The sequence below is a fragment of the Trachurus trachurus genome (genome assembly GCF_905171665.1).
Source record: "Trachurus trachurus genome assembly, chromosome: 2".
Classification (NCBI taxonomy): Eukaryota; Metazoa; Chordata; class Actinopteri; order Carangiformes; family Carangidae; genus Trachurus; species Trachurus trachurus.
Genome location: NC_139914.1, coordinates 13,888,542 through 13,916,386, shown reverse-complemented (window position 1 = coordinate 13,916,386; position 27,845 = coordinate 13,888,542). Strand labels below are relative to the sequence as shown.

Below are 27,845 nucleotides of genomic sequence, written 5' to 3'. Positions count from 1 at the left end.
GGGGAGGCGGCATGCAGCTGGATAGTGAATTAATCAGAGAGAAGATGTTTCCTCAGGGGGCTATAATACAAAACCAAGGCTGCCTCGCCTCCATTTTTTAATTGTCGACATCTCCAGCATTTACGTCTCAACACTCGGATGTTTAAAAGAAAAAATCAGCCTATTCCCTTCGCATGCTCTTCCACCACGGCTTAATGTTTCAGCAGCGACCGTGATTTATTCCAAAGCTTCCAAAAGCTAGAGTGAATTTTTCAAGCTTTTTGTGCAAGCTGTTCCTGAAATTAAAACACTCTCCGCAGCACTTTACAGGGGCAATGATAAAATGAAGTAAACCAAGGGAAACATAGAGAGGGAGCAGCTTGAAGAGTGCATTTTTCTGAACCGACCGCTGCTCACTTTTATTTACTCGCATCTCGCTGCCAAACACATCGAGTGATTATGTAATTTTTGTCGGGTGTAGAGTAAAGTCAGCACTTCCGCTTGATTCTGTGTCGGCTGCTGTCCAGATCTGTTCTAGGAAGTGAGGTCAACTCACATCAACTTTAGGAATTCATGGTTTTGGGGTTTGTTGCCATAAAGAGTTGTAGAATTGGTAAGAATAAAATGCATTAATCTGTAAGAAAAAGAAAAAGTCCAAATGTCAAAAAAAATGAAGTAATTGTCCTTTTAGCAAATGTTTCAATCCCTTTCATTATTTGATTTTGTTTAATTTGTGCTTTTAGATATTCCGAAAACAATTTAGTTTTTGTTGCCATGAATAATTAATGATAAGGCTTTAATGAATGAGATCAAAAATATTGTTTTAACTTGCTTCCTGCTGGTTAACATATCAGTTAATGAATTTAATAATAATAATGCTAATTTTACTGCTATAAAAACATTGTTAATTGGTAACCCACAATAAAAATGATAATAATTTAATTACTTTTCTAAAAAGAAATTGCTCTTTTTGAGGATATTTGTCATTTCTTCATACGTTTTGGTTTGATTGGTTTCATTTAGACACTTGAAATCCTCCATATCTGAGATTTGCCTGTATTTAAATGACGCTAAGCTTAAATGCTTCTTACTAACTGACCAGAGACCAGATGGTGTTTTGGCACAGGGATCCTACTATTACTATGACTACTACTACTACTGCTGCTTATTTTATTGTATTTACACCAATCACTGTTAGAATGTAACATATGGGCCTTTTTTTTTGCCTGTTGTAGCTGCTGTGTATTAAATTATTGCAAAGGTCGTCGTGCCAGTCAGCATCTGAGCTGATAACAGCCACGTGCACTCTGGCTGTATAAAATTGGTTTATATATTATTACCACTATGAAGTATTGATTTCACACGGGTGTGAGTGTGTTGTGATTTATTGACACTTGCATGTATGTCGTTGACGTGCATTTATCTGCTTGTGTGTGTGTGTGTGTATGTGCGACCAGCCTGAGCAGATGTGTGCCGTTCACGGTCGACTGGATTACACACTGATATGATGTCGGTCCGTGTCTGCGGGACTATTGTGTGAACATGTCACCGTCTCAGCCATGTTGTCACATTGTGAGCCGTGCTGTTCGTTATTCTACACTTTCTGCCACAGGACTGCTACTTCCACGTTGTGAATGGTCTAAGAGCTCATTGGCTGTTGGGTATAGCACAGATAATGGGCTGCGTTTCTGCAGCAAAACCCCTCAATTTGATCACAATTGATTCATTTCATTATAGTAAAGCAGCACTTGGAGTAATAAGAACATATTACGTCTTCTACTTTAAAGGCTCACTCCTTGGATATGTGCACTCACCATTAATCTTGCATAACGTGTCACAGGTTTGAGTTGTAAGATGTCAGCCTTGAGCTGCTGGGGAGAATCTATAGTAGCCTACAGTATATTATAGGCTATATATATAAATATACACGCATACATATTGTATATATCTTTTTGTTAGCCCAGATGTCTTTATACTCAACTTGGAATAACTGCTTTTGCCTATTTTACACCATCCACCTGTAATTTATAACAAAACACTCAAAACACCACAGTCAGTTCAGACTGTCAATCTCAGATATTTGAACTTCATGTTGCACTCATTCTAATGGAGTCATTAAATTATATACACATTGCATATTTACACCATTTGCAACTGGTATTTTTATTTATTTGGCATTGATGCATAGAATTTGGACAGGGCTAAGCTAGCTGGTTCCTTTTTGTAATGCTAAGCTAGGCTAATAGGCTTCTGGTAGTGACTAGTTTTTAGGTGAAATGATGCTAGTAGACATTGCAAATTTATTTATTTTTTTATTTGAATTGATGTTTTGCAACTGATATTTTGATTTACATGGCATTGATGCATAGAATTTGAACAGGGCTAAGCTAGCTGGTTCCTTTTTTTAATGCTAAGCTAGGCTAATAGGCGTCTGGTAGTGACTAGTTTTTAGGTGAAATGATGCTAGCACTGTGCATTTACACATAAAAAAGAAAATGGAAATCCTCTATCTGGGAAGTAAGTTTATGAAATAGCAACAACTTTTTGCTTTTTTGCCCCTCTAGGCTACCGTACGATAGCCTTTTTTTTCTTATTATTCCCCCTTTTGTTACAAAAACAAACTTTTTTTTTCTTTTCAAACATTTCCCCTTACTCTACTTCTCTCCTCAACACCAGGGGCCAACACAAACAGACAAGGCGCAGATTTCTACAGTAATGGTGACCAAAATAAAGGTATTTTTTTACATAATTCCCCCCCCAAAAAACACAAAAGCCTGCCACTTGTGCATGACAGCAGACATAAAACCTCTTTTTTTAATCAATTTCATTTGACCCCTCTATTCCGCTTTCTTCTCTTTTTCCCTCCCCTGAAGTGCATTGAGTGCACTCCTCTAAGCTTTTCATTTTTGTTACAAAGGATCTTTTCCGAGGCTTAAGGGCACCTCTTGACGTGAAGGAGGGCCTAATAATCCTTTTCTCACCTTTTTTTCTTTTTTCTCTGCCAACTGATCTAAGTTCAGCGCTGCATGTTAGTTTACCTCCTCTGATGAATTACATTTTTTAAATGTCCCTCTCCCCACTCTCTACATTTCCTTCCGTTGCTCGGCGAAGCATGAGCGCTAACCCGTGTTGTTTTGACAGTAGAAATTTGTTCATCAGTGGCGACATGTTTTATTCTTCCTTCTATTAACATCTCACTCCTCTGCATGATAATAACCAAAGACTGCAGTCGTTTTTTCTTTCTTTTTTTTTCCCCTCCTCGGGGACTGACACATGACTGGAGGTTGACAAAGCCACAGGAGACATTACAGTAAAAGGACACCATTTGTCTTCCGGGCGTCCAACACACAAGTGCCAAGAAAAAAAGGCAGTGACATTTCTGAATCAGGTTATTATGGCGAGTTGTTTTCTTTTTTTATTCTTTTTTTTTTTTTTTTTTAACGGATGTTGCTCTTGAGTGCCGTTTTTGATATAATCTCCACTATGCATTCTTCTGCATGAGTTAGCAGAAGCCACTCTATCAAACCATAATAGAGAAATAATGTGTGATGTAGCATATTTGTCTTAATATTTGCCCAGAATGTCATTTTGTGTCCTTCAAATCATCCAAGTAAATGAAACTCAAACACATCATTTGGTTTGGTAGTTACCAGTGTCTTTTGCCATGGTAACGGTAGTAATATAGTGTGATATTCCCGTGTTTTGTTGACCCATCTCAACCTTCTCCTCACCTGGACTTTGGTTGTTATATATTTTAAATCACCTTTTTCCCGCTGCTACCGCCCATAATTACAAGATCCATTAGATGTTACATGGCAACAAAACACAACCATCTGTCATAATATAAACTGTGTTATGACGACAACGGTCTCCTATTCATAACAAGTGCACACTAAAAAATGTTGGGTTATCTCTGTAACCCAATTTCTGAGTTATTGGTGTTGGGTTAAGTTTTTGGGTTATTTTTCCAGAGTGTAACCCATTTTCAGGGTTATAAGCTATGAATTTAACCCAATTCCTGGGTTGTTCAAGTCATTGGATTTTTTTTTTTTTTTTTGTACAAGAGTTTACTTTTTATAGGTTTATATTAAAACATAAGATAATCAATCGAGAAAGTTTTCTTTCTCTTTTGAAGAGGTACTAATGATAAGTAATTGTACTTGGAGGACCACTTAACCACTTTTCAATCTAGGTCTGCAGGGAGCGCTCCAAACTTGTTAACCAGTGACACCACTGCCATTCATTTCTGTGACAGTGGTGTCACTTGGTAGAAAAGTTTGGAGCACTCTGTAGTTTTTAACAACCAAACTGTTGGGTTAAAAAAAAACAACCCCAATTTTAACCCAACTGCTGGTTTGAAGAAGGACAAACCCCTTTTTTGGGTTATTTTAACCCAATGGGTTAAGAGAAAAAGAAAAAAAAGTTAAAATTAACCCAAAAAAGGGGTTTGTCCTTATTTGAACCAGCAGTTGGGTTAAAATTGGGTTGTTTTTTTAACCCAACTGTTTTTAGTGTGTGGACTGTTGTTTAGGTGTAAAGTGGGTGCAGTGACCCTTTAATCCAAGAGTTAAATGCTGGATATTGGTTCTTTGTTGCCTGATTCCTTGGTCCTTAAAACAAGATAGTCATCAGCATAGAAACGAATCTCAATTTCCTATGTGTAGCCTACTGCCGGACGCAGTTTTATAAAACAATACCTTTTATTTTCTTTAGGAAACTTGTTCAAGTTGTCTTGTTGTTGTTGTTGTTGTTGTTGTCTAGGGTGGGATCTTCTAAAGGCCTGGTTAGGAAACACCGGCATATATTGGATTTGCATCGAACAGATGTAGCATAGTTACCTCAAATTACAAGAGCCAGATCACCGAGAGAGACGCTCCTGTGTTGTTAAAGTAGATTAAAAAACACACCATCTGCCCACAGCAGGTGTGAGGGAAGAGACAGTTTCCACCTCAGACCTGTGAGAGGAAATCTAACGCCTTTTGATTATGCAGGAAGAAGTGCACTGCAAAAACTCAAACTCTTACCAAGAATATTTGTCTTATTTCTAGTCAAAACAAATCTAATTCAGCACAAAAATCTTGCTTTCACTTGCAGATTTTTCTACTTATTTCAAGTGAAAATGTGTTTGAAACAAGTGAAAATTTGTTTGAAACTGAGTGAAGTGAAAATGATCTAAAATCAAGTTAATTTTTAGGTTAGTCTTATTTAAAGTGGAAAGAGTTCAGTTTTGACTAGAAATGAGACATTTTGACAAGAAATAAGACAAATATTCTTGGACAGATTTTGAGTTTTTGCAGTGTGCTCCTACCGAGCTGAGTTTTAGTGTAATAGAGATGAAGATAAAAGCCAAAGAAGAGTAAAAGTGTCAGCTTTTGATGGTCTACGGTAAAAAAAAAAGGGCCAACGCTTGCATACCTGGAGAACGGTCTGGGTAAAGAGGCCCTATACCCCCCCTTTCGGCTCGCCTGGGATCGATGCACTCTGACTGTTTGAACATCTGCAGTGGCAATGAATTACTCGTGTGGCTCCCTTGTGGTTCCACCTATACCTCAGCGACTGCCGCTGCTGCATAGAAAGCTGCCGGCACTGCAGACAGCAGCTCTCAGACCTCCCCCACGCTCATCACTCGCTCCTGGAAGTTTGCTCATTATACCTTTAAAGGAGCCTTTGTCGGGAGTGCTCGCCTTAAGACGGCTATTTGATTCCAACTCAATTATAATTATTCAATTATGCACCGAGAACATGCAGTGTTAAGGGTATTACTTGTGTTGTTCTTTCCTTTCATTTGGAAAGAGATGCAGTACTGTAGGATGGAAGAGTATGGGGAGTTCAAAGCACATATTCTTTGTGAAATATAAATATATTATGTATATATAGGAAGTTGGGCATCCACTCTTGGCTAGACTTGATTGTGGACAGTAGGTGGAGGGAAAGAGTAGGGTAAACTCTTTGTTCATGAAGCAGAATACAGCACCATAATCTGTGCTAGATTATTAATTTTAAAGCAACATATTAGCCAAATTAGTACATCAATGTTTGATGCTTTTAATTTGGTATTGTATGAGTGCTAATGTAAGAGTTATTATCCCAAAGATAATATATGGTAATTTAACACACTTTAACACATGTGGCATTATTAAACGTTTAGCCTATTTTATCCAATCATCCAAAAGAAAACTCAATGAATGCTTTTTTTTTTTTACCTCATGAGTATTTAATGAGTTTACCTTGAATGTGTTGCAACCGTTCCCAGATTGGTTGTTATCTAATTAATTAGATAGAATTAATTAATTAATTAGGAAACCGATGATAATTTAATAGATAAAAGTTTGGTTGGTCCAGTCCAAAAAGTCTGTGAGTAGGCTAACTGCCATAGAAGTAAAAAAGGCATCCCTTGTCTGTTATAGCAACAAAATGAAATTGGAAATTTGATTATTTAATTTTTCAGTAAGTTGCAACAACACTGCAATATTTTCTGAATATTTAATTCAAATAGGTATTAGAAAAAGGGTGATGAAATACTCTTTATTTGGCTAGGTTATTTATGACTTGTGACTTTATATCTGGTTTAGTCCCACTAGAGTTGTATAAAGAGAAATGCAATATTTGAATTTTTCCATTCAGATATACACATGCTCAAATATATATCTAAATGTACTGTAATCCTAATTAAATTGCATTGAGAAGACGTAATTAGAGTCTATGATTTCAAAAAAGAGTTCCTTCAAAATAAAAGCTGAAATTGGATCAAATTATGAAGATATTGGAGCTACGTAATGCAATCTTTCAATTTGTTGCAACTGATCTGCATTGCAACAGTCTCTATGGTATTCTTCTGAATTCTTCCACTGAATCATGTCTGAATGAAACGAATATTGAAATTGAATGATTAATTAGCGCTCATGTCACTTTGATAATTGGTTTAGTCCCAACAGTGTTGTTGTAACAGAGAATTGCAAGATACGTTGAAAAGCTGAAAAATGAGACGGTTGCTAAATATCCACGTTCATTTTTTGATTTTTCAGTCGTTATACTGTTTTCCGGAGTTGCTCAGCAGTTCCTGACAGGTTTGTGCCTGGCTCGGTGCCTAATAGTGACTTTCTGTGGAAAGTCAGTATTGTCGGTAGAAGTGTATTGAACGGGAAGTGCGGCGAGCATGATGGGACAGTGTTGGAGTGGACTTCCATTAACTGAAAGCAATGGAAAAATTCAGATAGAGCCCCTCGCCCCCTTTTAAACAAGCCCCCCCCCTGTCCTCTACCACCACCTCTCCCCTGTTCTCCCATATAAAGATGAGTAATGTGTGCAGCCAGCAGAGGAATATATTATCCCTCCGGCTCGGGTGGCAGTGATGAATGTGTGGGACAAACTCGCTGCACAGTCACCCAGGCAGCTCCGTGGAGTGTAGAGAACGACGGAGTAAAGAGAAAGAGGAAGAGAGAGCACTTGAAGTGGTTTGATTTCTTTAGTTTTAAAGTGATACGGCAACATTTTTTTTTTCCATGTCTTGCCTCACTCCCGATTCCATGACCAGCAGATAGACACCATCCTTTCGACTGTGCGTGCAGTAACAAGGGAGATAGAGCCGTATCGCCCGTAATTAGCTTAGCTCAAACACTGGAAGTGTATGGGTAGTGTTAGCCTGCCTCCACCTAAAGTCATCAGAGAAACTCTTCAGCAACTCTAAACGGACCGATCTTGGTCTCAGAGCTGACAAAACTCTCCGGTAAGGCATCTTGAGCGGTCAAATGCCGCTAACGGGACGAGAACGGTCAAAACGGAGGGTTCAAGCAAAGACGCTTTATTTTGGTTCAAGCTAGCTACATCGAGGGTAGGTTAGCTTCCTATTTCAAAGTAAAAGCACAAATTCTATCGTCATGGTTTTCTGTATGTAAAGGGCAACGGGTGTTTTATTTTGTGAAAGTAACCGGAAGTGCGTTGGTCACAACGGCTAGCTTGAGTAGCGCCGAATTCGTCCGAACAAAATTGTAAACAGCTGGTATTTAGACAAATTAACGACACACTGCTGATCTAAACGGCTACTTTCTCACCTAAACATGTTTGAAATGTTCATAAAGTGATATATTTACAGAGTTTAGAGCTAAAATGAAATCAGCTTCTGACTGCTGATTTCGGCTCAGGTAGGAGGCAGGCTAACACTACCCATAGACTTCCAGTGTTTGAGCTAAGCTAATTACGGGCGACACGGCTCTATCTCCCTTGTTACTGCACGCACAGTCGAAAGGATGGTGTCTATCTGCTGGTCATGGACTCGGGAGTGAGGCAAGACACGCAAAAAAAAATGTTGGTGTATCCCTTTAAGTTCACTCCACTGACAGGATGGGGACACGGCACCCTGAGACCACCCTCTTTTCCCCCTCGCTGTAAAGCAACGGCTCTAAATCTTGCAGGGGATCTCGGCGCCACGCGCTCCCCTCCCTTCCCCTCCACGGCAACAAAAGACACGGGTAGTAACAGTCAATTTGCCTGTTTTGGTTGATGGAGAGCCAGCTGAATAGTTGTGTCTGAGGCCTGCAGCGACCATCAGATGTGTATCAGTTAGAGTCTATGACAACTTAATGGCAGCGCTTTTGTTTTACGAGCGTCTGCCTCTTCAAGGTTGTTCCCGCCGCCGCCCACGCTGCCGTTTTTTTCCCCTCCGGCTGCCACCTAATGTGGAGCTAAATAACAAACCGGAACTCGCTGCATCTGTAATCAGCAGGTTTGTGTTTAACCGAAGCCGGTCCAGGGTGCTGCAGACCCCTGACCGCTCAGAACCCATCACCCCCTCGGTTCTACCTGAGGCGCAGGCACATTAGCGGCGCCCGAGCCTCCACTCGAGCACAGTGGAGATTAATAACCTGCCGCTGAGATTTGCTTTTCACTCCTTCCCCTCACTGTTTTCTTTTGCGGAGGAGGAGAATGATACACTCCTCCTGCCCACCATAACCTCCCCCTCCTCCTGGTGTGTTGCTTCCTGCCAAGCTTGCCTAGGTGCAACATGTATACAGTGCTGCAGCCAGATTCCCTGCTGCAGCAACTGGAAGAGAAACCTGTAATCGGTGTGGGCAGTTGGCAATCTCTTTAAGCCAATCACAGAACAGAATGGAGCTCTTTACCTAGCTTTTCCCCTTCATAATAGAGGTGTTTAAAACAGCATGGGTGTTCTTGAACAAGCATCATTTTTCATCATCATCATTCACCAGTGTTCAAATAATGGCTCTCAACATAGAATCAAGGCACATATGAAGTGTTGATCCATATTTTTGCTTATAAGAACCAAAAATAAATGTCTTATTATAATGAATCTAAAGGTTTTGTGACATCACACAGTTCAGGAAGTCCTGACAGCTTGTTTAGACAAAATTAGAGGCCTAAAAATACAGTCAATGTAGCTATATTTCTTATTGGAGAGGTATGCATGGTTAGTATATTTTCACAATGGTCAGTAGCTAGAGCTAGCATCTTTTGAGAACCATTAGCATTTTTAGCATTTTTTTTATGGTCTGCACAGCTAGCAGAGCTAGCATCTTTTCAGAACCGTTAGTAAAATAAGACTCTTTTCTGAATGGTCAGCTTATTACCATCTTCTTAGAACTGTTAGTGTACCATCTTTTCTTTAATGGTCAGCGGAGCTAGCATCTTTTCATTTTTAGCAACCTAAGGGTCAGTAGCGAGCATCTTTTTAGAACCATTAGCATTTTTAGCATCTTTTCTTAATCGTCTGGAAAGCTAGTATATTTTCGGAACTTCAAGTAAAATAATCATCTTTTCAAATGGTTAGCATTTTGAGAATTGAATCAGAGCTAGCATCTTTTCAGAACCGTTAGTCCACTTTGCATCTTTTCTTAATGGCCAACTTATGTATATTGAGCACCTGTGCTCTTTCTTAGGTTGGAGTGACTGTGTTGTGCTAATGCTAATCTCTGTATTGACTATTGGTTTCAGGTTTATTTTGGTATTTTTTCAGGTTTAAGGTCAGATTTTATACGTCTGTTGAGGAATTGTTGTCTGACTAACATTATTAGCCCTAAAAAAAATGTGTCCAATTAAAATTATTATTAGCGATGAACAAAAGGAATGATTTAAAGACACAGAAGCAGGGTGGTATTGCATGACTGTTGCACCAATGGTGTAAGTGCATTAGCAGCAAATTAAAACAGAGCAGCTAAATTAGTAACAACATCCTGCTCCTCTGCAGTGGTGCTAAAGTGGAGCTGGCTCTGCGTGTCTTTGCACTAGCAGGAGAAGGAGTCGGCCAGCTCCTCTCTCACTCTGATATTTTCTTCAGCAGATGCTCTCATCCAGAGTGACATTTGAGAGACTTGCAAGCGAGCCCGGTCGGCGGGGCCGGGGATAATGGTTTCGTTCAGCGTGTTGGTTCCAGGCAATCGAGGCTTACTGTAGTGCAGGAGATCTGAGAGATTCAGCGCCGTGCGAGGACAATAATGATACTTCTTTTGGCTTTTTTTTTTTTTTTTTCCCCGGCAGAAAGATGTGCTCAGACAGTATTTATGCATCACACTCGGTAGAGAGCACCCAGAGGATTTCATGTAGATGATGAAGACGCTGCCGGCTGATTTATTGTAAACTCTGCTTGTTCTAAGGATTTATATCATCTCCTTCCATCTTCTGTCATGCAAATGACCTAGTCTTAATTTATAATCACCACCTACACATGTACTAATCACCCAGCTTAATCACAACTGGAGAGCCTCATAAACAAGGTATTCATCTGGCCTAATTGCAGCATTATACACAGAACAATTGAAGGCGGCAGAGGAGACAGATGCAGGGATTGTAGGGTTAAAGCCATGGAAACTCTCATCAAGGTTTGCATGAGGGTGTAGTGTCAAGCTATACATCTAAGATTGTTGCACTGTAAAACAATCAACGTTAAATTAAAACAAGGAAAGTGAAATTAATCTCATTTTCAGCTGAGATTGATGGTGTTTACTGTTGGTTTGTTCATGAGGACAACAATTAAGAATGTTGTCCATGTGTGTGACCAAGATTTGCTCCAAGCTGTTAGCATGCTTGATGACTCTAGCTTAGCGTAGGCTACACACTAAAAACAGTTGGGTTAAAAAATAACCCAATTTTAACCCAACTGCTGGTTCGAATAAGGACAAACCCCTTTTTTGGGTTATTTTAACCCAACAGGTTGGGTTATTCTGTTTTTTCTTTTTTTCTTAAACCGTTGGGTTAAAATAAGCCAAAAAAGGGGTTTGTCCTTATTCGAACCAGCAGTTGGGTTAAAATTGTTTTTTTGTTTTTTTAACCCAACAGTTTGGTTGTTAAAAACTACAGAGAGAGCTCCAAACTTTTCTACCAAGTGACACCACTGTCACAGAAATGAATGGCAGTGGTGTCACTGGTTAACAAGTTTGGAGTGCTCCCTGCAGACCTAGATTGAAAAGTGGTTAAGTGGTCCTTCAAGTACAATTACTTATCATTAGTACGTCTTTAAAGGAGAAAGAAAACTTTCTTGATTGATTATCTTATGTTTTAATATAAACCTATTAAAAGTAAACTCTTGTAAAAAAAAAAAAAAAATATATATATATATATATATATATATATATATATATATATATATATATATATATATATATATATATATACAATTACTTGAACAACCCAGGGATTGGCTTAAATTCATATCCTATAACCCTGAAAATGGGTTACACTCTGGAAAAATAACCCAAAAATTTAACCCAACACCAATAACTCAGAAATTGGGTTACAGAGATAACCCAACATTTTTTAGTGTGTAGCTTCATCTAAGCCCCAGACCGTAGTGAAAGGATATCATGGAGGTTTAACTGTAAGTGCAGTATATTTTAAATGCTCCTGCTAGGATATTCAGCCTTGAGAGCCAAGTGAAATGTATTAATTCTTTTTTTTTTTTGGTCAGGATTGTTTTTCAAAGTATTTCTTTTGTGTCCATCTGTGAAAACAGTTGATTTGGTTATTTATTCATTCATTTTGCCAGGATAATTTTGTCTTTTTTCCCATCTGTGAAAACAGTTTTTGTGTGAGAATAATTTATATATTTATTTTCATCTGTGGCCATTAAAAGGAGTGGAAGAGGGGGGAAAATTAAACAAATTTAGAAAAAGTAAACTAAAAATTGAGCCCGGAACAAAATGTAATTATTTTCACAGATGGTAAAAAATCTCACTCTCCATATTGATTTTTTTTCCCTCAAATACATAATTGCTAGAGACCATGTTGTAAAAAAGCCAGGCCTATGTATTGACAAGCATTACTGTAGCTTATAAGAGCTGTATAGTTATTGTATTGGCTACATATGTAAAAAATAAATAAATAAGAAGAATAATGGAGGGACCTTTAATCCTCATTTGCTCTAGAGCATATATTGACATTATGTATAATGAATATATTCACTATATGTCAGATTGTTTGGTTGAAGGAGCAATAATCACAGGTTTCCACTGTTCATTTAATTTGATAAAGTGCTAAATTATTCAAAAGGAATGTCATATGCAAGTTTATTATAGTGACTTAAATATTTAAAAAACTAAATCTAGATTGTGACATTGTGTCTGCTCAAGGGTTTTAAGATTAAAATATATAGTAGGTGCCACCGTAAGGCCCTTAAAACATCAGTTTATCTTGTGCAGTTAATTGAATTGCCACTCAGTAAAGATGGAGCCTTTGGGGCCCTTTATGATCTGTGCATTCGTTGTACTTTGCGGATCTACGCCTTTTGTTCATCTTCATGCCCTAAATTCCCGCCCATCTTGTCCTTTTCTCTGCAGATATCCACGACGAGAACGGGCTGAAGCCGGTCATGGTTTACATCCACGGGGGTTCCTACATGGAGGGAACTGGCAACATGATCGACGGCAGCATCCTGGCCAGCTATGGGAACGTCATCGTCATCACCATCAACTACCGACTGGGGGTGCTTGGTGAGTCTGGGCCCATTTAATTAGTTTGGAGGAAGCCGATTGAATCAGTTATTGATTTAATGACTAATTGGCTCCTGCTGGTTCACCAACTGGCTGGAAGTGGGGGGTCAATGGGGCTACGAAACTCACGTTCAAGTTTGGGTGTTGATCCATTTTTTTTAAATAGATTTTTGAATCTTTGATGTCTTTAATTAAACTGGAAGTGCTCATGGTCTGGCTGTTACCATACGATTTCACCGTAGCAAATCAAGCAGGTTAATCCATCTATACTTGACGGCATTTGTGGTTCCTAGGATTTTTTTTCCACCTCCTGTGCCAGTCAGTTGCTAATGGTTGCGTAGGAGGTGTTTTGCATTTTCCGGCATTCTCCTCTTTATTTCAAATGGTTGTATTGCAGAGCAGCCTTGAACGACCCACACAGCACCAGATAAGCACATGCAAATTAAACAAAGGCTGTTACATTTGTGCTTTTTTTCAATTACTTTAATCATCCTGCAGCATCGAACATCAAGCAGCCTGAAAAACTCAGGGAAAAGTGGTATCTGGGCTGGTATCGACACCACACCGCTGTGTGCATCTTATTTTGTCCCTGTCTAAGAGATGAAAGCTGTTTCTGGCTGGCGCAGGGATACTTTATCTTGCCTTTGACATAAAGGTTTGGCTTCTGAATGTCCAAGAAAATGAGCAGAGGCTGATAACATCAAATGTTTATTTTTTTGGGGGAAGGAGTTTCGAGGTTTGAGCCTCTTTATATTGAAATTCTTCTGGAAGGAGCAAAGCTGTGGCTTGTTTTCTTCAAGCTGAACATGCGTTTGTTGTGGAAATGACATCAGTGACAATTAAAGGTCCTATATTTGTACAGTTTTCAGCAGTTTTTGGAAGTTTTGATACCCCTACTGTTAAAATAATATCTTAATTTGCATTAAGATATGTCTTTATATTCTAATCAAACTATTCACAGTTGACTAAAACTTTAAGAAACTCTCCTGTGTCGTTTTAAAAACGTACAAGCTAACATCAGAAAAGGATGGACCATAATGAGCCTAGTAATTTACAGTTTAATTTCAAAATATAAATTAATTCATTACCATGGTAACATTTTCAAGCCACCCATTTTATGTTTAATCCTGCTTGCAACCCGAATGCTAGCCTATGGAAGACGGATATCATGGTTAGCTTGCTAGAACTAGCAAGCTAACCATGATTTCCGTCTTCCGTAGGCTAGCAGCAAGCTAACTGGCGAGCTAACTGTTGCATTAATGCAACAGTTAGCTCGCCAGTTAGCTTGCTGATTAACACAAGCTTACCAATTATCAAATGACATAATTTAACATTTTCTATTGAATTTAAAAAAACAGATTGTGACTGCGTGTTTAGCTAACCAAATGCTAGCACTATGTTCCCCAAAAAATAATTTCCAGGGAGACAGAGCTGCAGAAAGATTTTTGTCCCAGTCTTCGATGTAAATCTGTGTATTTAAAGCTGTACACCCATTATAAGCCAGTGATATTTGCCTTGATACTAAGTGCACCTCCATGATCATGTTTCACGGATTTAGATTTAGCCGCGAGCTGAAGTCCGTGACACCGATCTCGGTATTAGAGGTAGATTTCAGTTCATCTGGAGCTGCGATGTGGTTTCATGCGGTTCCTCTGCTGTTTGCATGTGGTTCATTGTCTGTCGGATGTGAAAGCCACACTACTCGCTGCCGCTTTGCTCTGCTTACCATTCGTTATAAGGCCGAGCTGTCTGCACCAGTCGCTATATTTAGTCGCCGGAGAGCCGGGGGGAGAAGGTGTTCTGGAAAAGTGTGCACAGTGGAGGAGAGAGAGAAGGAATGCAGATGAGAACACAGATAGAGAGAATGAGGAGAACAGATAGATACCTTGATAACATGCCGGATCGCTGGTTCGCGTAAAAAGGCATCAGGCAGTGAGCGGGTGAATGAATTGCAATGGCACTCCACTGTCCTGCTGTTATTACAGACAATTAACCAACCAGAAGCGCCCCGCTGTCCCACTGTTATTAGAAAAACTGAACTAACCACATATAGTCCACTGTCCTGCTATTATTACAGACAGTGACTCTCCATTGCCCCATTATTATCAGAAACATTGAACTAACCACGGATAGTTCACTGACCTGCTGTTATTATAGACAGTGACGCTCCATTGTCCCACTGTTATCAGAAACAATGAACTGACCACAGATAGTTCACTGTCCTGCTATTGTTACAGACAGAGACGATCTGTTGTCCCACTGTTATCAGAAACACTTAACTACCCACAGATAGTCCACTTTCCCACTGTTATTACAGACAGCGAACTAACCACATGCACTCCTCTGTCATATGAATCATGTTATTTGCACATGGGAAACATGTGGTTTTGGCCCAATTGTATGTGAATCACATGTGAATTCCTATCTGAACCCATTTTCCACATGTGGAAACATGTTTTTACACATTTGCAAAATTTCACATGGGATTTTTCACATGTGAACAATTTTGCACATATGAATCATGTTATTTGCACATGGGAAACATGTGGTTTTGGCCCAATTTTATGTGAATCACATGTGAATTCCTATCTGAACCCATTTTCCACATGTGGAATCGTGTTTTTACACATTTGCTAAATTTTTCACATGTGAACAGAAAAAGCACATGAACTTCACATGTGAACAATTTTGCACATGGGAATCATGTTATTTGCACATTGGGAATCATGTGGTTTTGGCCCAATTTTATGTGAATCACATGTGAATTCCTCTCCGAACCCATTTTCCACATGTGGAAACATGTTTTTTTACACATTTGCAAAATTTTGCACATGTGAATCACATGTGAAGTTCATGTGCTTTTTCTGTAAGGGATAACACTGAACTAACCACACATACAGCTGTTATAAGAGACATTGAACTAACCATAACCCATAGCTGACCTGTGAGAAATGGTGTTTGCTGAATGATGAAAAAAAAACACCCAATGTCGATCTTTTCTTTTTCGTTGCCGTAGAAACATATGTTTTGTGTCACACCCACACCTCTGAGTTTTGGTGCATGTTTGGGTCAACGGGGGGCCTTTAATGCATCAATCAGGCCGTGGCTGTAATGTTTTAAGCTGATAAGCTGACTACACAGCGCTGGAGGTGTTTTGTCACCACTTTCCGCCCCAACAATGGCTCGGCCAAGTGACGGCTCTGCCAACTCGGTCACCAAAACAACCTTCCACATCCAACTCCTGCAGCTGCTGCAAAATAAAAGCCTCCCGCTGGTTCCCCCGGTGGAAGGCTTTTACTGTGAAGCAGCAGCTGCAGGAAATGTGAAGATTACATTCAGGGAAACTGCGGGAAAGTGAGGTAGAAACCTGTTTTGGGTTAGACATTGGTTGGTCCGGGGGAAGGAAACTGTTCAAGTCGATAACTGAGCTGTAAGGATGGAGGGAAGGATGGCCAGCTGGTGGGATCTTGAGGGGATAAAGGTTAGTCAGGACTCGAGTTCACCATGAGGTCTGGATGCTGCACCGTGCTGGCAGCCTGGGTGTGGAGGAGTGGTGCTGATGAGATGATGAGATGCAGATGTGCTGGCTGGGGCAGACGAGGCGGCGGGGCGGAGCGGAGCAGCACACCTGGAGCCCCGAGCTGCAGATTAGCAGACGTCAGCCATGCAGACTTCTGTGTAGCAAGTTGGAGAGATTGGTGGAAAAGTCAGCAAAACTGCTGGATTGAAATAAAAGTAGCGCTGTAGTGTGGTCATTGCGTCTCTAACAGATACCGCAAGCTTTTCAAAGCTTTATTTCAAATTCACAATGTCATACATTCCAATTTGAACTCATTTGAGGAAAAAAAAAACATTTGCAACATATCAAGGCAAGGCAATTTTATTTGTATAGCCCTTTTTTACAAACAGTATGTCTCAAAGGGCTTCACATGGCATCGTAACAACATCCTCTGTCCTTAGACCCTCACATCCACTGAGGAAAAACTCCATGGAAAACCCTTTTAACAGGGAAAACCAGGAGAAACCTCAGGGTGAGCAACAGAGGAGGGGTCAAGCGTGTTTATGAACATAGGACTGTAAACTCAAAGAGCAATAAGAGACTCTGACATTGTTTCATACAACTCATTTATGGACTGGTTTTCCTCCGATAGATAACACCTTTAGGGATGTTATATAGTTTTTAATTTCATTCTTAAAACAGTATGTTGGGCTGCTTGCTGTTATTCCATTTATTCTTGTGTATATGATACTTTGCCATAGTGAAAATAATGTTCACCACCATTTTGGATTCCTTTTTTTGACAGACCATCAATACAGTAAATCATCACTTGTTAAATCTGTTAAACAAAGAATCGTTAATCCCAATATTTAACCATCGATAAACATCTTTGTGACTGAACAAGAGACAGTTTGCTAGGTGCTAACGTGCAACAGTGCAGCATGTGTGTGTGTGTGCGTGTGTGTGTGTGCATGAGTGTGTAGCGCTGACATCTCGTGTGAAGTGGACGGCGAGCTCCGCAGGCGGTGTCAGGATGAGAGAAGAGGAGTGTGAGTGGAGAGAGAGAGAGAAGTCATCGGATACTCATCACCCGTCACTTCAGCCTCACACAGCTGTCAATGGAAGCTCATGTTTCAGCGCCGACGGCCGGAGGAGGAATTAGTCCCATTTTTTACTCTTCTTCTATGGTTTATTGGAGGTCTTGAGTCAGAAAAAAAGGGAATTATGGGAATTTATGGGAATTTACTGGAAATTAACTAGAAATTGGGGGTAATTTAAACAAACTATCATATCCAAACATAAATGTAAATATTTTGTTTTGTCATAAACAGACATCCATGCAAAATAATACAATTAAAAAACATGACATTTCAACAGATTTATTTGTGAGTAGAACTTTATCAAGTTTTAATTCTTGTATGAACAATCAGTTATTTTACTGAACAACAAAAACATGAATGTTGAGTAAAATATTACTTACTATATTGGATTAAATCTGTTTGTTTTAGCCAAGATTATGCTACAATATATTTTTTGTTATAATCCAATATGTTTAAAGTGTGTTTTGTATGCATGTCCTTATCAAAACAAATTAACAAATCTGTGAAGTAAGCACATAAATAAATGAAATTTGAAGTATTACAGTGCTTAATCAATACTGAAATGCACACAGCCTGTGTTCAGAAGCCATAGAACCAGTCATCAGGATTTCCTGGATTTTGTGACATCACAACAAAACAGTCGCATAAACCAAGCCCCCTCTCAATCACCGAAGACTGAGTGTCTTTTTCATTAGAGCCTGAAAGAGATGTGAAGCTTCATCTGATGGTTTTTGGTTCTCAAAACAACAGATCTATCTCCTTTTAGGTCAAGACTTAAAAGAAAGCTCAGGAAAAGTGTAAAGTATGGGACCTTTAAGGCGGGCCTGGTGTCGGGTGCTTTACTGCAGGTCTAAGTCAAGTAAATTGCCTAATTTCTTATTTCGTTGGAAGTTTGCTGCAAGGAACATAGTAATTATGAAGAAAGTAGGAAGCTCCATTAATTACTGGAAACTTTATTGCTCACATGTGTTCCACCACACTCGTATTCAAAGTTCATATTTTCCATGTCCAGCACTGCGAACGTCTGTTGCGCGCCGGCTAAAAGACTCTCCGGGTTATACCAGCAATTATGAGAATTAATGAATTGGAAGTGAACCAATTGAACACTGTCTCTATTTTCCTTATAATTAGCACCAAATTACAGAGTTCTTTCCAGGAAACGTCTTTTAAATTATTAAAGGGGAGGCATTTACCGCAAATTACAAAGTGTTTAAAGTCTCCGAACACAAACCATTAAAAACCACACAAATTCAGAGCTGTACTAATGCATGTCAGCTTGTTTTTTATTGTTTTGGTTTCGCCAGACTTTTCAAGTCTCGGCCTCAATTATTCATGCTCGGCTTGGGGTACTTCTGCAGAGTTGAAGGTTTTGAATGCTGCACTAGTTGTGGCGGGGCAATGTCTTAAGTACCGGAGCTGCAGTGTTGTCCATCAGCGTTGTCCAGATTTCATTTCCAGCAGTGGGGTTTAGTTGTCGGAGGTGCCAGGATGAGGTCTCTTGGAAAACAGCGAGCGCCATCTGGCCACAGGAAGCTGTTGCCCGGGCCAGAGCGACGGTGAGCTTCATTACGCTGCACTGGGATCTGTCAGAGGCACATGGTGCTCTCCATTTTCCCTTCCTCCAACCCCCCCCGAACTCAACTCAACTCAACCCCCCCCACTGTTGCCCATTGTGACCAGACGTGAGATGACTAGCGATGGCTTGCCGCCTGCCCAGAGATGTGTTGCCTCTTTGCTCTTAAAACCTCAGCACATGCACCATGTTGCCCTCTTTATTCATCAGATGTTTCTGTTTTATTCACCTGTCATGATCTCGCCTCATCATGTTTACAAGGTGAAATAAAACATTATGTCATGTACTTCTTGTTAAAGAGCTGCATAGTCACCTAGTAGATACGTTTCTAATCTCTTTTAGCTGTTTGGTCTCCACCAATGAAGAGAAATGGGAAATAGCTGGGACAGGGCCGTATAGGGGAGAAAGGTGATGATAATTCTAGGGGCCCAGCGCCCAGTGGGGCCCGCAAAAAACCCTAGTAGTCTAATCTTTTTTTTTTTGTGATCAAATGTTTATTTAACGAAAATACAAGTTACAACCAAGAAACATGACTCATTAATTGACAATAGAGACAGTACAAAACAAAACTGACTATAACAACTAAATTGCAAAATAATAATAGTAATAGTGTAATAGTGTTAACCTTGCACTTCAATAAGGTGCAAGAAAAACCAAAACAAATGTGCATAAAAATGATTTTTTTTAAATTAAAAGTTAAAAAAAAGGAGAGAGAAAAAGAAAAGGAAAAATGAAAAGGGGCACCACCCCCACCCCCCGACTAGTAGGCTAGTCTAATCTTTGTATGACTGATTTATTCTGCATAAGACCCTGACTAATACTCATAGTAATGCTGCATTAGAATCAAAACAAAGTAGGCTAAATAAAAAAAACTGGAAAAGTTATGGGGGGGGGGGCCCCACTTTAGTTTGCAGAATTCTTTTTATATTTTCTACTTAAAATGCAACTTATCCTCAGCTGATGGAGGTACTCAAGGTAAAGTAGGAAAAAAAGAGTAAATTACAGCAATAAAAGATATTTTACAGCAGTATAGTTGTACTGTTTCCATGGAGACAGTTGATTTGCTGCCATGAGCTCTTGCGATATCTATTAGAGACTTTGAGCATTGATGGCTGAAGTGTTGGCGCCTGTATATGTTCCAACATCTATAGCTGTAGTAATGGAAAATCAAAGGAACCTACGCAACATTTAACTCTAATGGCTGCTTCACTACTTCACTTCGGGAGAATTATTGTGTTCAGAACATTGCCACAATATGTCTTTTAAAATAGCCTGAGAGATATTGATATTAGCTCGAGAGGACAATTTAATATCAGATGAAGAGTTTGTATGATTCTGTCTGTGATTTCAGCACCACGGACAGCGTCTCAGTTTCATCAACACACAGCACTGTGAGGTTATGGGCTGTTTAGGTTATTCGGTATGCGATTTCGATGCGATTCAATTCGATACTGTATGATGCAATGATAGTTCCTATTATTGCAGATTTATCAAAGGCTAGAGAACAAGTGTATAGTGTAACATGTAAGAGCTCTCCAAAGCCCTTCTGGCTGAAAAAATAAACAATATTAAAGTTTTGTTGGCAGAAATTAAAGTCAAAGAAACAACTAAGAGCAAACAAACAACTGCTCTTTTTCTTTTTGCACAGAGGTTCATCATCTTCTGTTGTTTTTTTATGTTGTTTTTTTCCCGTTATAAAACACACACACACACGGTGCTACAGCTGAGCAGCATTGGCACTTAGATCTTCCTATGTTGAACTGCTTTTACACAAAGTGCAACCAAACACCAGGCTGAAGAGAGAGGGACAGCAGAGCTCTTTTTTTCGTTGCTAGTTCCTCTGATCTTCCTTCAGGGGGACTGTGCTGCTAACTGGCACATACTGTAAGTCCTCCTGTGTAACTTTTTGCTGCAAAATATGAGTGGAGGCACGAGTGGAAGTCCACATGTGTGTTGAAGAAAAAAAAAAGCTTGAGCGAGCGCTGCAAAAGGGAGAGGGAGACGGTCACACCGATTCATAACTTTGTAATCGGGCCATCGGCCGGTCCAAGCTACATTGAGACCGATTCATTAGTCCGTGTACCGATGCACTCGCATCTTTTTAATCAAAACAGATTTTCCGATTCAAATCGGTTATTCGTTACACCCCTACAAAACAGAAATCAAGAGTTTTCCACTTGAATATTATTCTTGAGGTTAAATTTTTCCTTAGCGAAGGGAGTTACTTTGTGTTACAGCATTGAAAGTCTACTGTGTCTTCAAGGATGCCTCTTGGTCATGAGACATTGTTGTCATCTTCACAGAATCTGTCCATTTGCCTCATTTATAACCCCAAAAAGTACCGAGTTTTCCCCTTAATTTGGCCGCTAAGGTCTTTTGTGGAATAGTTTAACTGACTTTAATTATTTCCCTAAGACTGGGACTAAGATAATGAGAAAAATATAAATACTTAAGTGAACATTTTAAGGAAGAATTTAAGAGGACTTAGGGAGGTTTCAAGCAACTGCTTTGGAAAGTCTTAACTTAAGGTGTTCCGTAAATAAAGATGGACTCCTCAGCAACCTGTCGCTGATGTCACAGAGGTTGCTTTGAAGCTGCTCCAACTTCTCCATCTTGGCAGTCCCTGACTCCGCCTACTTTCTGGCTAATCCAAAAAAAAAACTGGACACTCCAAGTAGAGCCAGAAGACGGGGAAACTGCTGCGCTTTTGAATCTGTCCCTCTGCTTTAATTTCAAACTTTTGTTTGGTACTTTGAAACTAAACGCCTATCCTCACCTGCCCTCCATTATCCATGTTATTCTTCTTCTTTCTGCTTTTCCATTATTTCATTCTGCTTCGCTCTGTTCTATTCTGGTCTGTTAGTGGCCCCTCTAGTAGCTGCAGGGCAGGTACTCAGCCTCCCAGCAGCCTCCACTTCCTTCTCCTTTATGACTCCTCCGTGCCTGCAAGGACAGCCGTGGCTGGGAGGAGGTCATTACCCCTCCAAAACCCCCCAACCCACCCACCCCCACTCCACTAACCCCACTCCCCCCCTAGCTAGCAGAGTGACGAGTGACGACACGTGAGGGGCAAGAGGGAAATGTGCCGTCGCTGTAGCCATCTCATGACAATAGTCAGCGGCGGATATATCCACTCTAGTCATGAGTCAGACGATGAGGTGATGCCTTCTGACATGACACAGAAAGGCAGAGGGCTGCAGCTGCAGCTCAGACCCCGCTGCTGCTGCTGCTGCTGCTGCTGCTGCTGCTGCTGCTGCTGCTGCTGCTGCTGCTTCTGCTGCTGCTGCTGCTGCTGCTGCTGCTGCTGCTGCTGCTGCTGCTGCAAAGAAGAAAAAAAAAGGAAAAGAGACTCTGCAAAAACATGCTCTTCGTCTTGGCCGGCAACACATGATGAGGGCGAGAGGAGGAGGGTGAGCGGAGTCATCTGTCGCTTTGGCAAAACAGTCATTAACATGACAAATGGCGCTCTGTGTGTGCCTGTGACAGTGCGTGCCACTGACATGGTCCTGACTAATCAGTGGCGTCCACTAGCTGTCAGCGCTTCAGCCCCGTCTCCTCGGCCCACATGTTGACATCATCTCTCGCGTCGATTCGGGTTAGAAATATGCCCGTTTACTTTGTTTTCTGACAGTGAGATGAGAAGATCGATCTGTTGAGTGCAGAGCTTTAGTCAGGACATGGTTAGCCATGCTTAACAGCTAGCCTGGCTCTTTGCTTTGCTGACTGCCTTCAAAGCTGCAAAACCTGCCTAATCACCGCTGAGGGGCTCATTTTGCATGATTTTGTTTCGCTTTGTACTATGATCACAAACAGACCTTTAAACAACAGCAAACATGAATTGTCTGACTTTTTTTCTGTTGTGTCTTTGATTTTTTGTTTTTATTTTGCCTCTGGGTAAAAAATATGGTCCTTCAAAGCTTCCATACTATCACTTTTGGCTGAATATAATTGGTCCAACCATTATGGTTTCATTTTCATCATCACAACTGTTTAGATTCAGTTTGTGCACAGATTTTCTCTATAAATATACTGTTAAAACTCAGTATTTACTGGTTTATTTGAGGTGTTGATATATTTTTGGTTTTAAAGGGATACGCCAACATTTTTTTTTACGTGTCTTGCCTCACTCCCGAGTCCATGACCAGCAGATAGACACCATCCTTTCCACTGTGCGTGCAGTAACGAGGGAGATAGAGCCGTATCGCCCGTAATTAGCTTAGCTCAAACACTGGAAGTGTATGGGTAGTGTTAGCCTGCCTCCACCTAAAGTCATCAGAGAAACTCTTCAGCAACTCTAAACGGGCCGATCTTCGTCTCAGAGCTGACAAAACTCTCCGGTAAGGCATCTTGAGCCGTCAAATGCCGCTAACGGGACGAGATCGGTCAAAACGGAGGGTTCAAGCAAAGACGGTTTATTTTGGTTCAAGCTAGCTACATCGAGGGTAGGTTAGCTTCCTGTTTCAAAGTAAAAGCACATATTCTATCGTCATGGTTTTCTGTATGTAAAGGGCAACGGGTGTTTTATTTTGTGAAAGTAACCGGAAGTGCGTTGGTCACAACGGCTAGCTTGAGTAGCGCCGAATTCGTCCGAGCAAAATTGTAAACAGCTGGTATTTAGACAAATTAACGACACACTGCTGATCTAAACGGCTACTTTCTCTCCTAAACATGTTTGAAATGTTGATAAAGTGATATATTTACAGAGTTTAGAGCTAAAATGAAATCAGCTTCTGACTGCTGATTTCGGCTCAGGTAGCAGGCAGGCTAACACTACCCATACACTTCCAGTGTTTGAGCTAAGCTAATTACGGCGATACGGCTCTATCTCCCTTGTTACTGCACGCACAGTGGAAAGGATGGTGTCTATCTGCTGGTCATGGACTCGGGAGTGAGGCAAGACACACAAAAAAAATGTTGGTGTATCACTTTAAGGCCAAAAAAACATCCTAGTGTTGTATTACACCTCCTCTCTCAGGTTTTTCTCTAGAGCCCTAGTAACAACAGGTTTTTTCCGTGGATTGATGCTTTTTTAAAATTTACATACAGTATTAATATTGGACCTAGAGCTGCTTAATTATCAAAGAAAAGATAGAAATCCTTTGTACTATAATATGTTACCTTTAATGCTACGCTAGGCTAACTGGCTCTCTTCTCATCTTACTCCCTGTGTTAGGTGAACTCTAACTTGCTGGACAGTTTCTTCTTACATAAGCCTAGCGTTTGTGTTTTCTAACCAAACCTGGCTTTTAAAGGTCAGCGTTGTCACGGCTCTGTGCTCAGCAGCCTTCATTGTGATTCCAAACAAAAACTAAATTGTATTGATATTCATGTTGAAGCTGTGTATCCTCGCCCAGCTTCTAGCTGTCTGAAATAACCGGGAGGGCTGCATGCGTTCACAACAAAAACGTTGTTGCTCACGGGACTCGTTTTGTCGCAATCTGAAGCGTTTATTAGCTTTAGGAGCTGCTCTCCATCCAGACCCAGAATGCAACAGATGCACTGGAGGGATTTGAGAGTCCAGATGGTTTTTCCCTTGGAGGAGATGGACGTCCCTGTCGGCCTCAACCTGCACATGGACACGGCTGTTCGCGTCTAATAACAGCTGATAACATGGACGAAAGTAGACTAGTGGTTAAAAGGTTTTTTGGGTTTTTTTGGTCAGTAAATCTCCCTGATCCGGCTGTATTGTTTTCAATCTCCCTCAATCGCCCACACTGTAAAAACTCAACATCTTTCCAAGAATATTTGTCTTATTTCTTGTCCAAATGTCTAATTTCTAGTCAAAGCTAATCTCTTTCCACTTAAAATAAGACTCATAACCTAAAAATTAACTTGTTTTTAGATCATTTTCACTTATTTCAAACAAATTTTCACTTGAAATAAGTAGAAAAATCTGCCAGTGAAAGCATGTTTTTTGTGCTTGTAATAAGGAAGAAAACCTTGTCCACTATCAGATTTTTTCAAGTGAAAATATGCTTGAAAGGAGTAAAAAAGTGTCTCAAAACAAGCTACTTTTAATATGGTGTGTCTTATTTTAAGTATAATGACATTTGTTTTGACTAGAAATGACATTTTGACTAGAAATAAGACAAATATTCTTGGTAAGATACTTGAATTTTTTGCAGTGCAGCAGCAACAACCACCCTTGACACCCCCTCCTCCACCAGTCTGTTTTCCAGGAGAATGTGTTAGATGAGTGCGATATACTTCCTTTTGGATAGATGCTGTTGTAAGCAAAGGGTAGTCAGGATAATTGCAGGCTACAAATGAATTTTCGGCAATTACAGTTGGCGAGATGGCGGGCTCGTTTTGCCTGAATTGAAAAGCAACACAGCAGGTCTGGAGGATAATGAAAGGAAACAGCAAAATAGCTCATCCAAATGGTCACTTTGACAAAACAAAACACACCGACACAAACACACACACACAAATATTCCCCAAAAAACATCTAAATCAGAGACAGCTAAGTGGAGCAGAATGACAGCAAAGATAGTTGCATTAGCTTTTAATCTCTGACAGCAGCGTGTCACCGGGTTGATTTGTTATTCTGCAGCTTTACAGAGCCGGTGTCTTTATTGGCTTAGCAGTTACAGTCGCTCATTGAATATCAGTGCAGTCCATTTCCCCCACTGCCTCCTGGGAAGTGCATGAGTCACTCCCAGTGACCCCCCTCATCACATTTCCATTCAATCATCGCCTTCAAAATGGAAAATCTGATGCCCACATATAATTTCCTCCAAATGGCATGCCATGTGTTTGTTAACATAATGGGCTACCTATTTCCTATGTGCTGCAGTGTGCACAGAGGGGCCGAGACCTATATTGTGGGTATGAAAACATATTTTTTCCCTCTTTTCTATTGTAGCTGAAAGTTTATTGAAAAAAAGCCCCAAGTATAATGTTGGTAAAATAACATAATCCCCCTTATCAAGAGTCAAAATAAATGAAATACTGAAAGAATGTATGGATTAATATGGATTGATTTGGATTCACTCATTACTAAACTATTAGCCTACCATTTGAATTTTCAAATAGGAATTTAAATGATTTTTTTTTCATTTTCTGCTTATTTTACTTTCTGTTTTACAAAATTCTGAAGGGGAAAATTGAATGACCAAAAGATACAACCACAAAATGTAGAGTGGTGTGGTTAATGTAAATACAATAAGAGATTGGCATTGTTTTCTAGTTGCACCATAGAAATAATGACAGTGTCATTTCTTTAGTTTGTTCCTACAGGACTCAGTGCCATCTGACTTTTTTGTTTCCATTTTCTGTTGATTTCAGTTGAAGAGAAAACAGAAAACATTTCTTTATTTCTTCCTTATTTTTACTGAAAAAGCAACATTTCATTTTGCATTTTTATATAAAATCTAAGAACCATGTGTTCCTTTTTGTATTTTTATTCTGTTATTCTTTAAAAAATGTTGATGAAGGGGAAATGAAAACCAAAATATTGAGTAGCTCTTTAAACTGGAATGTGGCATATTCACATCTGCACCACTGCCCTTGTAATGTGGAACCTATACAGCATGCGACTGTCTGTGTCTTTTACTTACAACTCCCTGCACATGTTCTATTCTATGTGCAGGTGAATTGCTGTGATCCACTGAAATACAGCACCTCTTTTCATTTCCCATTGGTATCTTCTTGCTATGACACCATTGTTCCATGGTTAGTACTGTAAAAAAACATACAGTGGGCGATGTTCCCTTGAACTCACTTAGGCCAAACAAAACCTGTCACATCATAAAACAGACGCATTTTCCTAAAGTGATGTGTCCCAGTTTTGTTGGGCACAAACAGATGATGTAGTCCTGCAGATGGAGGCGTCAGGTCAGAGAGATTTCTCTGTAACATTATTGCAAATCCATGTTTTTATTTGAATCTTCCCTCTGCTTGGCTTTAATATACAAATTCATCTCCAGAATACTCAGAGGCTCATATCACAGTCATGCAGATTTGATGCTGTGCTGCTTTGATTTCATCAAAATAGTTTATCCTGTGGTTAACCTTTATCTTCAATATTATTGTGTTTTTTTTTTTCTTTTTTAGCATTAGCATTTCAAAGCACATTCATCACTCATTTGCACAGGAACCAGGAGCTGAGCCCAGGCCCTGGAATCTGAATGACAACTGAGGTGGGAGCAATAATACGAAGCAGTAAACATCACTGATGAGAGGCGACCGGCTCGACAGCTTTGTCTCAGATGACTCGAGAGGTGTCTGCGAATGTGCAGCTGTCAGTGTTAGGTTTAAAATCACACTTTCGCTGTGTTATGTCTGCACAAAGGCTCCGCGCGCCTTCATCCGGCGCCTGCATACACTCGATGCATCAGAGACAGGAGGCAGAAAGGTAAAAGCCGCCGCCGTCGGAGGATATTTACTGACGTTTTCTTATCTGCGGCCCGTCACATCCTGCGCTCAAGGTATGGAAATAAGAGAGATGGAGGGAAAAGAGATGAGGATGGACATTCCTTCTCCTAGCTGCCACTCAGGGATTATATGATCAGCCGGCGAACGGTGACAGTGCTGGCGACAGACCCAGAAACCCTTTAAAACAGCTACTTTTTCTTCTTCATCTCGGTGATTTCCCTCCCGGTCAGCTGAGACAGCTCAGCCCTCCACTGTTACGGAGATCTTAAATGATAAACAGTGAATTTGAGGCTTTGTTGTCATCGCTAAAGAGGATCACGCTCAGCTGTCACGCGAGGGGACAGGTACCAATTCCTCCACCTGCTGCAGATGAAATAGAC

General features: G+C 40.2%; 2 protein-coding genes and 1 long non-coding RNA gene across 6 annotated transcripts in view; 2 read left to right on the top strand and 1 right to left on the bottom strand.

Annotated features, from left to right (window-relative positions):
• LOC310999124 overlaps nt 1–27,845 on the bottom strand; it is a 355,538-nt gene that overhangs the window by 42,506 nt on the left and 285,187 nt on the right. The window lies entirely within an intron of this gene.
• pudp (pseudouridine 5'-phosphatase) overlaps nt 1–27,845 on the top strand; it is a 262,995-nt gene that overhangs the window by 125,935 nt on the left and 109,215 nt on the right. The gene's annotated exons all lie outside the window — the stretch shown is intronic.
• nlgn4xa (neuroligin 4 X-linked a) overlaps nt 1–27,845 on the top strand; it is a gene marked incomplete at both ends in the record, with an annotated part of 86,703 nt that overhangs the window by 9,460 nt on the left and 49,398 nt on the right. For 3 of the 4 annotated variants that reach the window (XM_083988916.1, XM_083988918.1, XM_083988919.1), the window contains one exon: nt 12,765–12,917. In XM_083988916.1, coding sequence (XP_083845042.1) covers nt 12,765–12,917 — 153 coding nt within the window. Of the gene's footprint in view, nt 1–2,655; nt 2,713–12,764; nt 12,918–27,845 lie in introns of all 4 variants that reach the window. The other variant, XM_083988917.1, reaches the window with a different exon arrangement.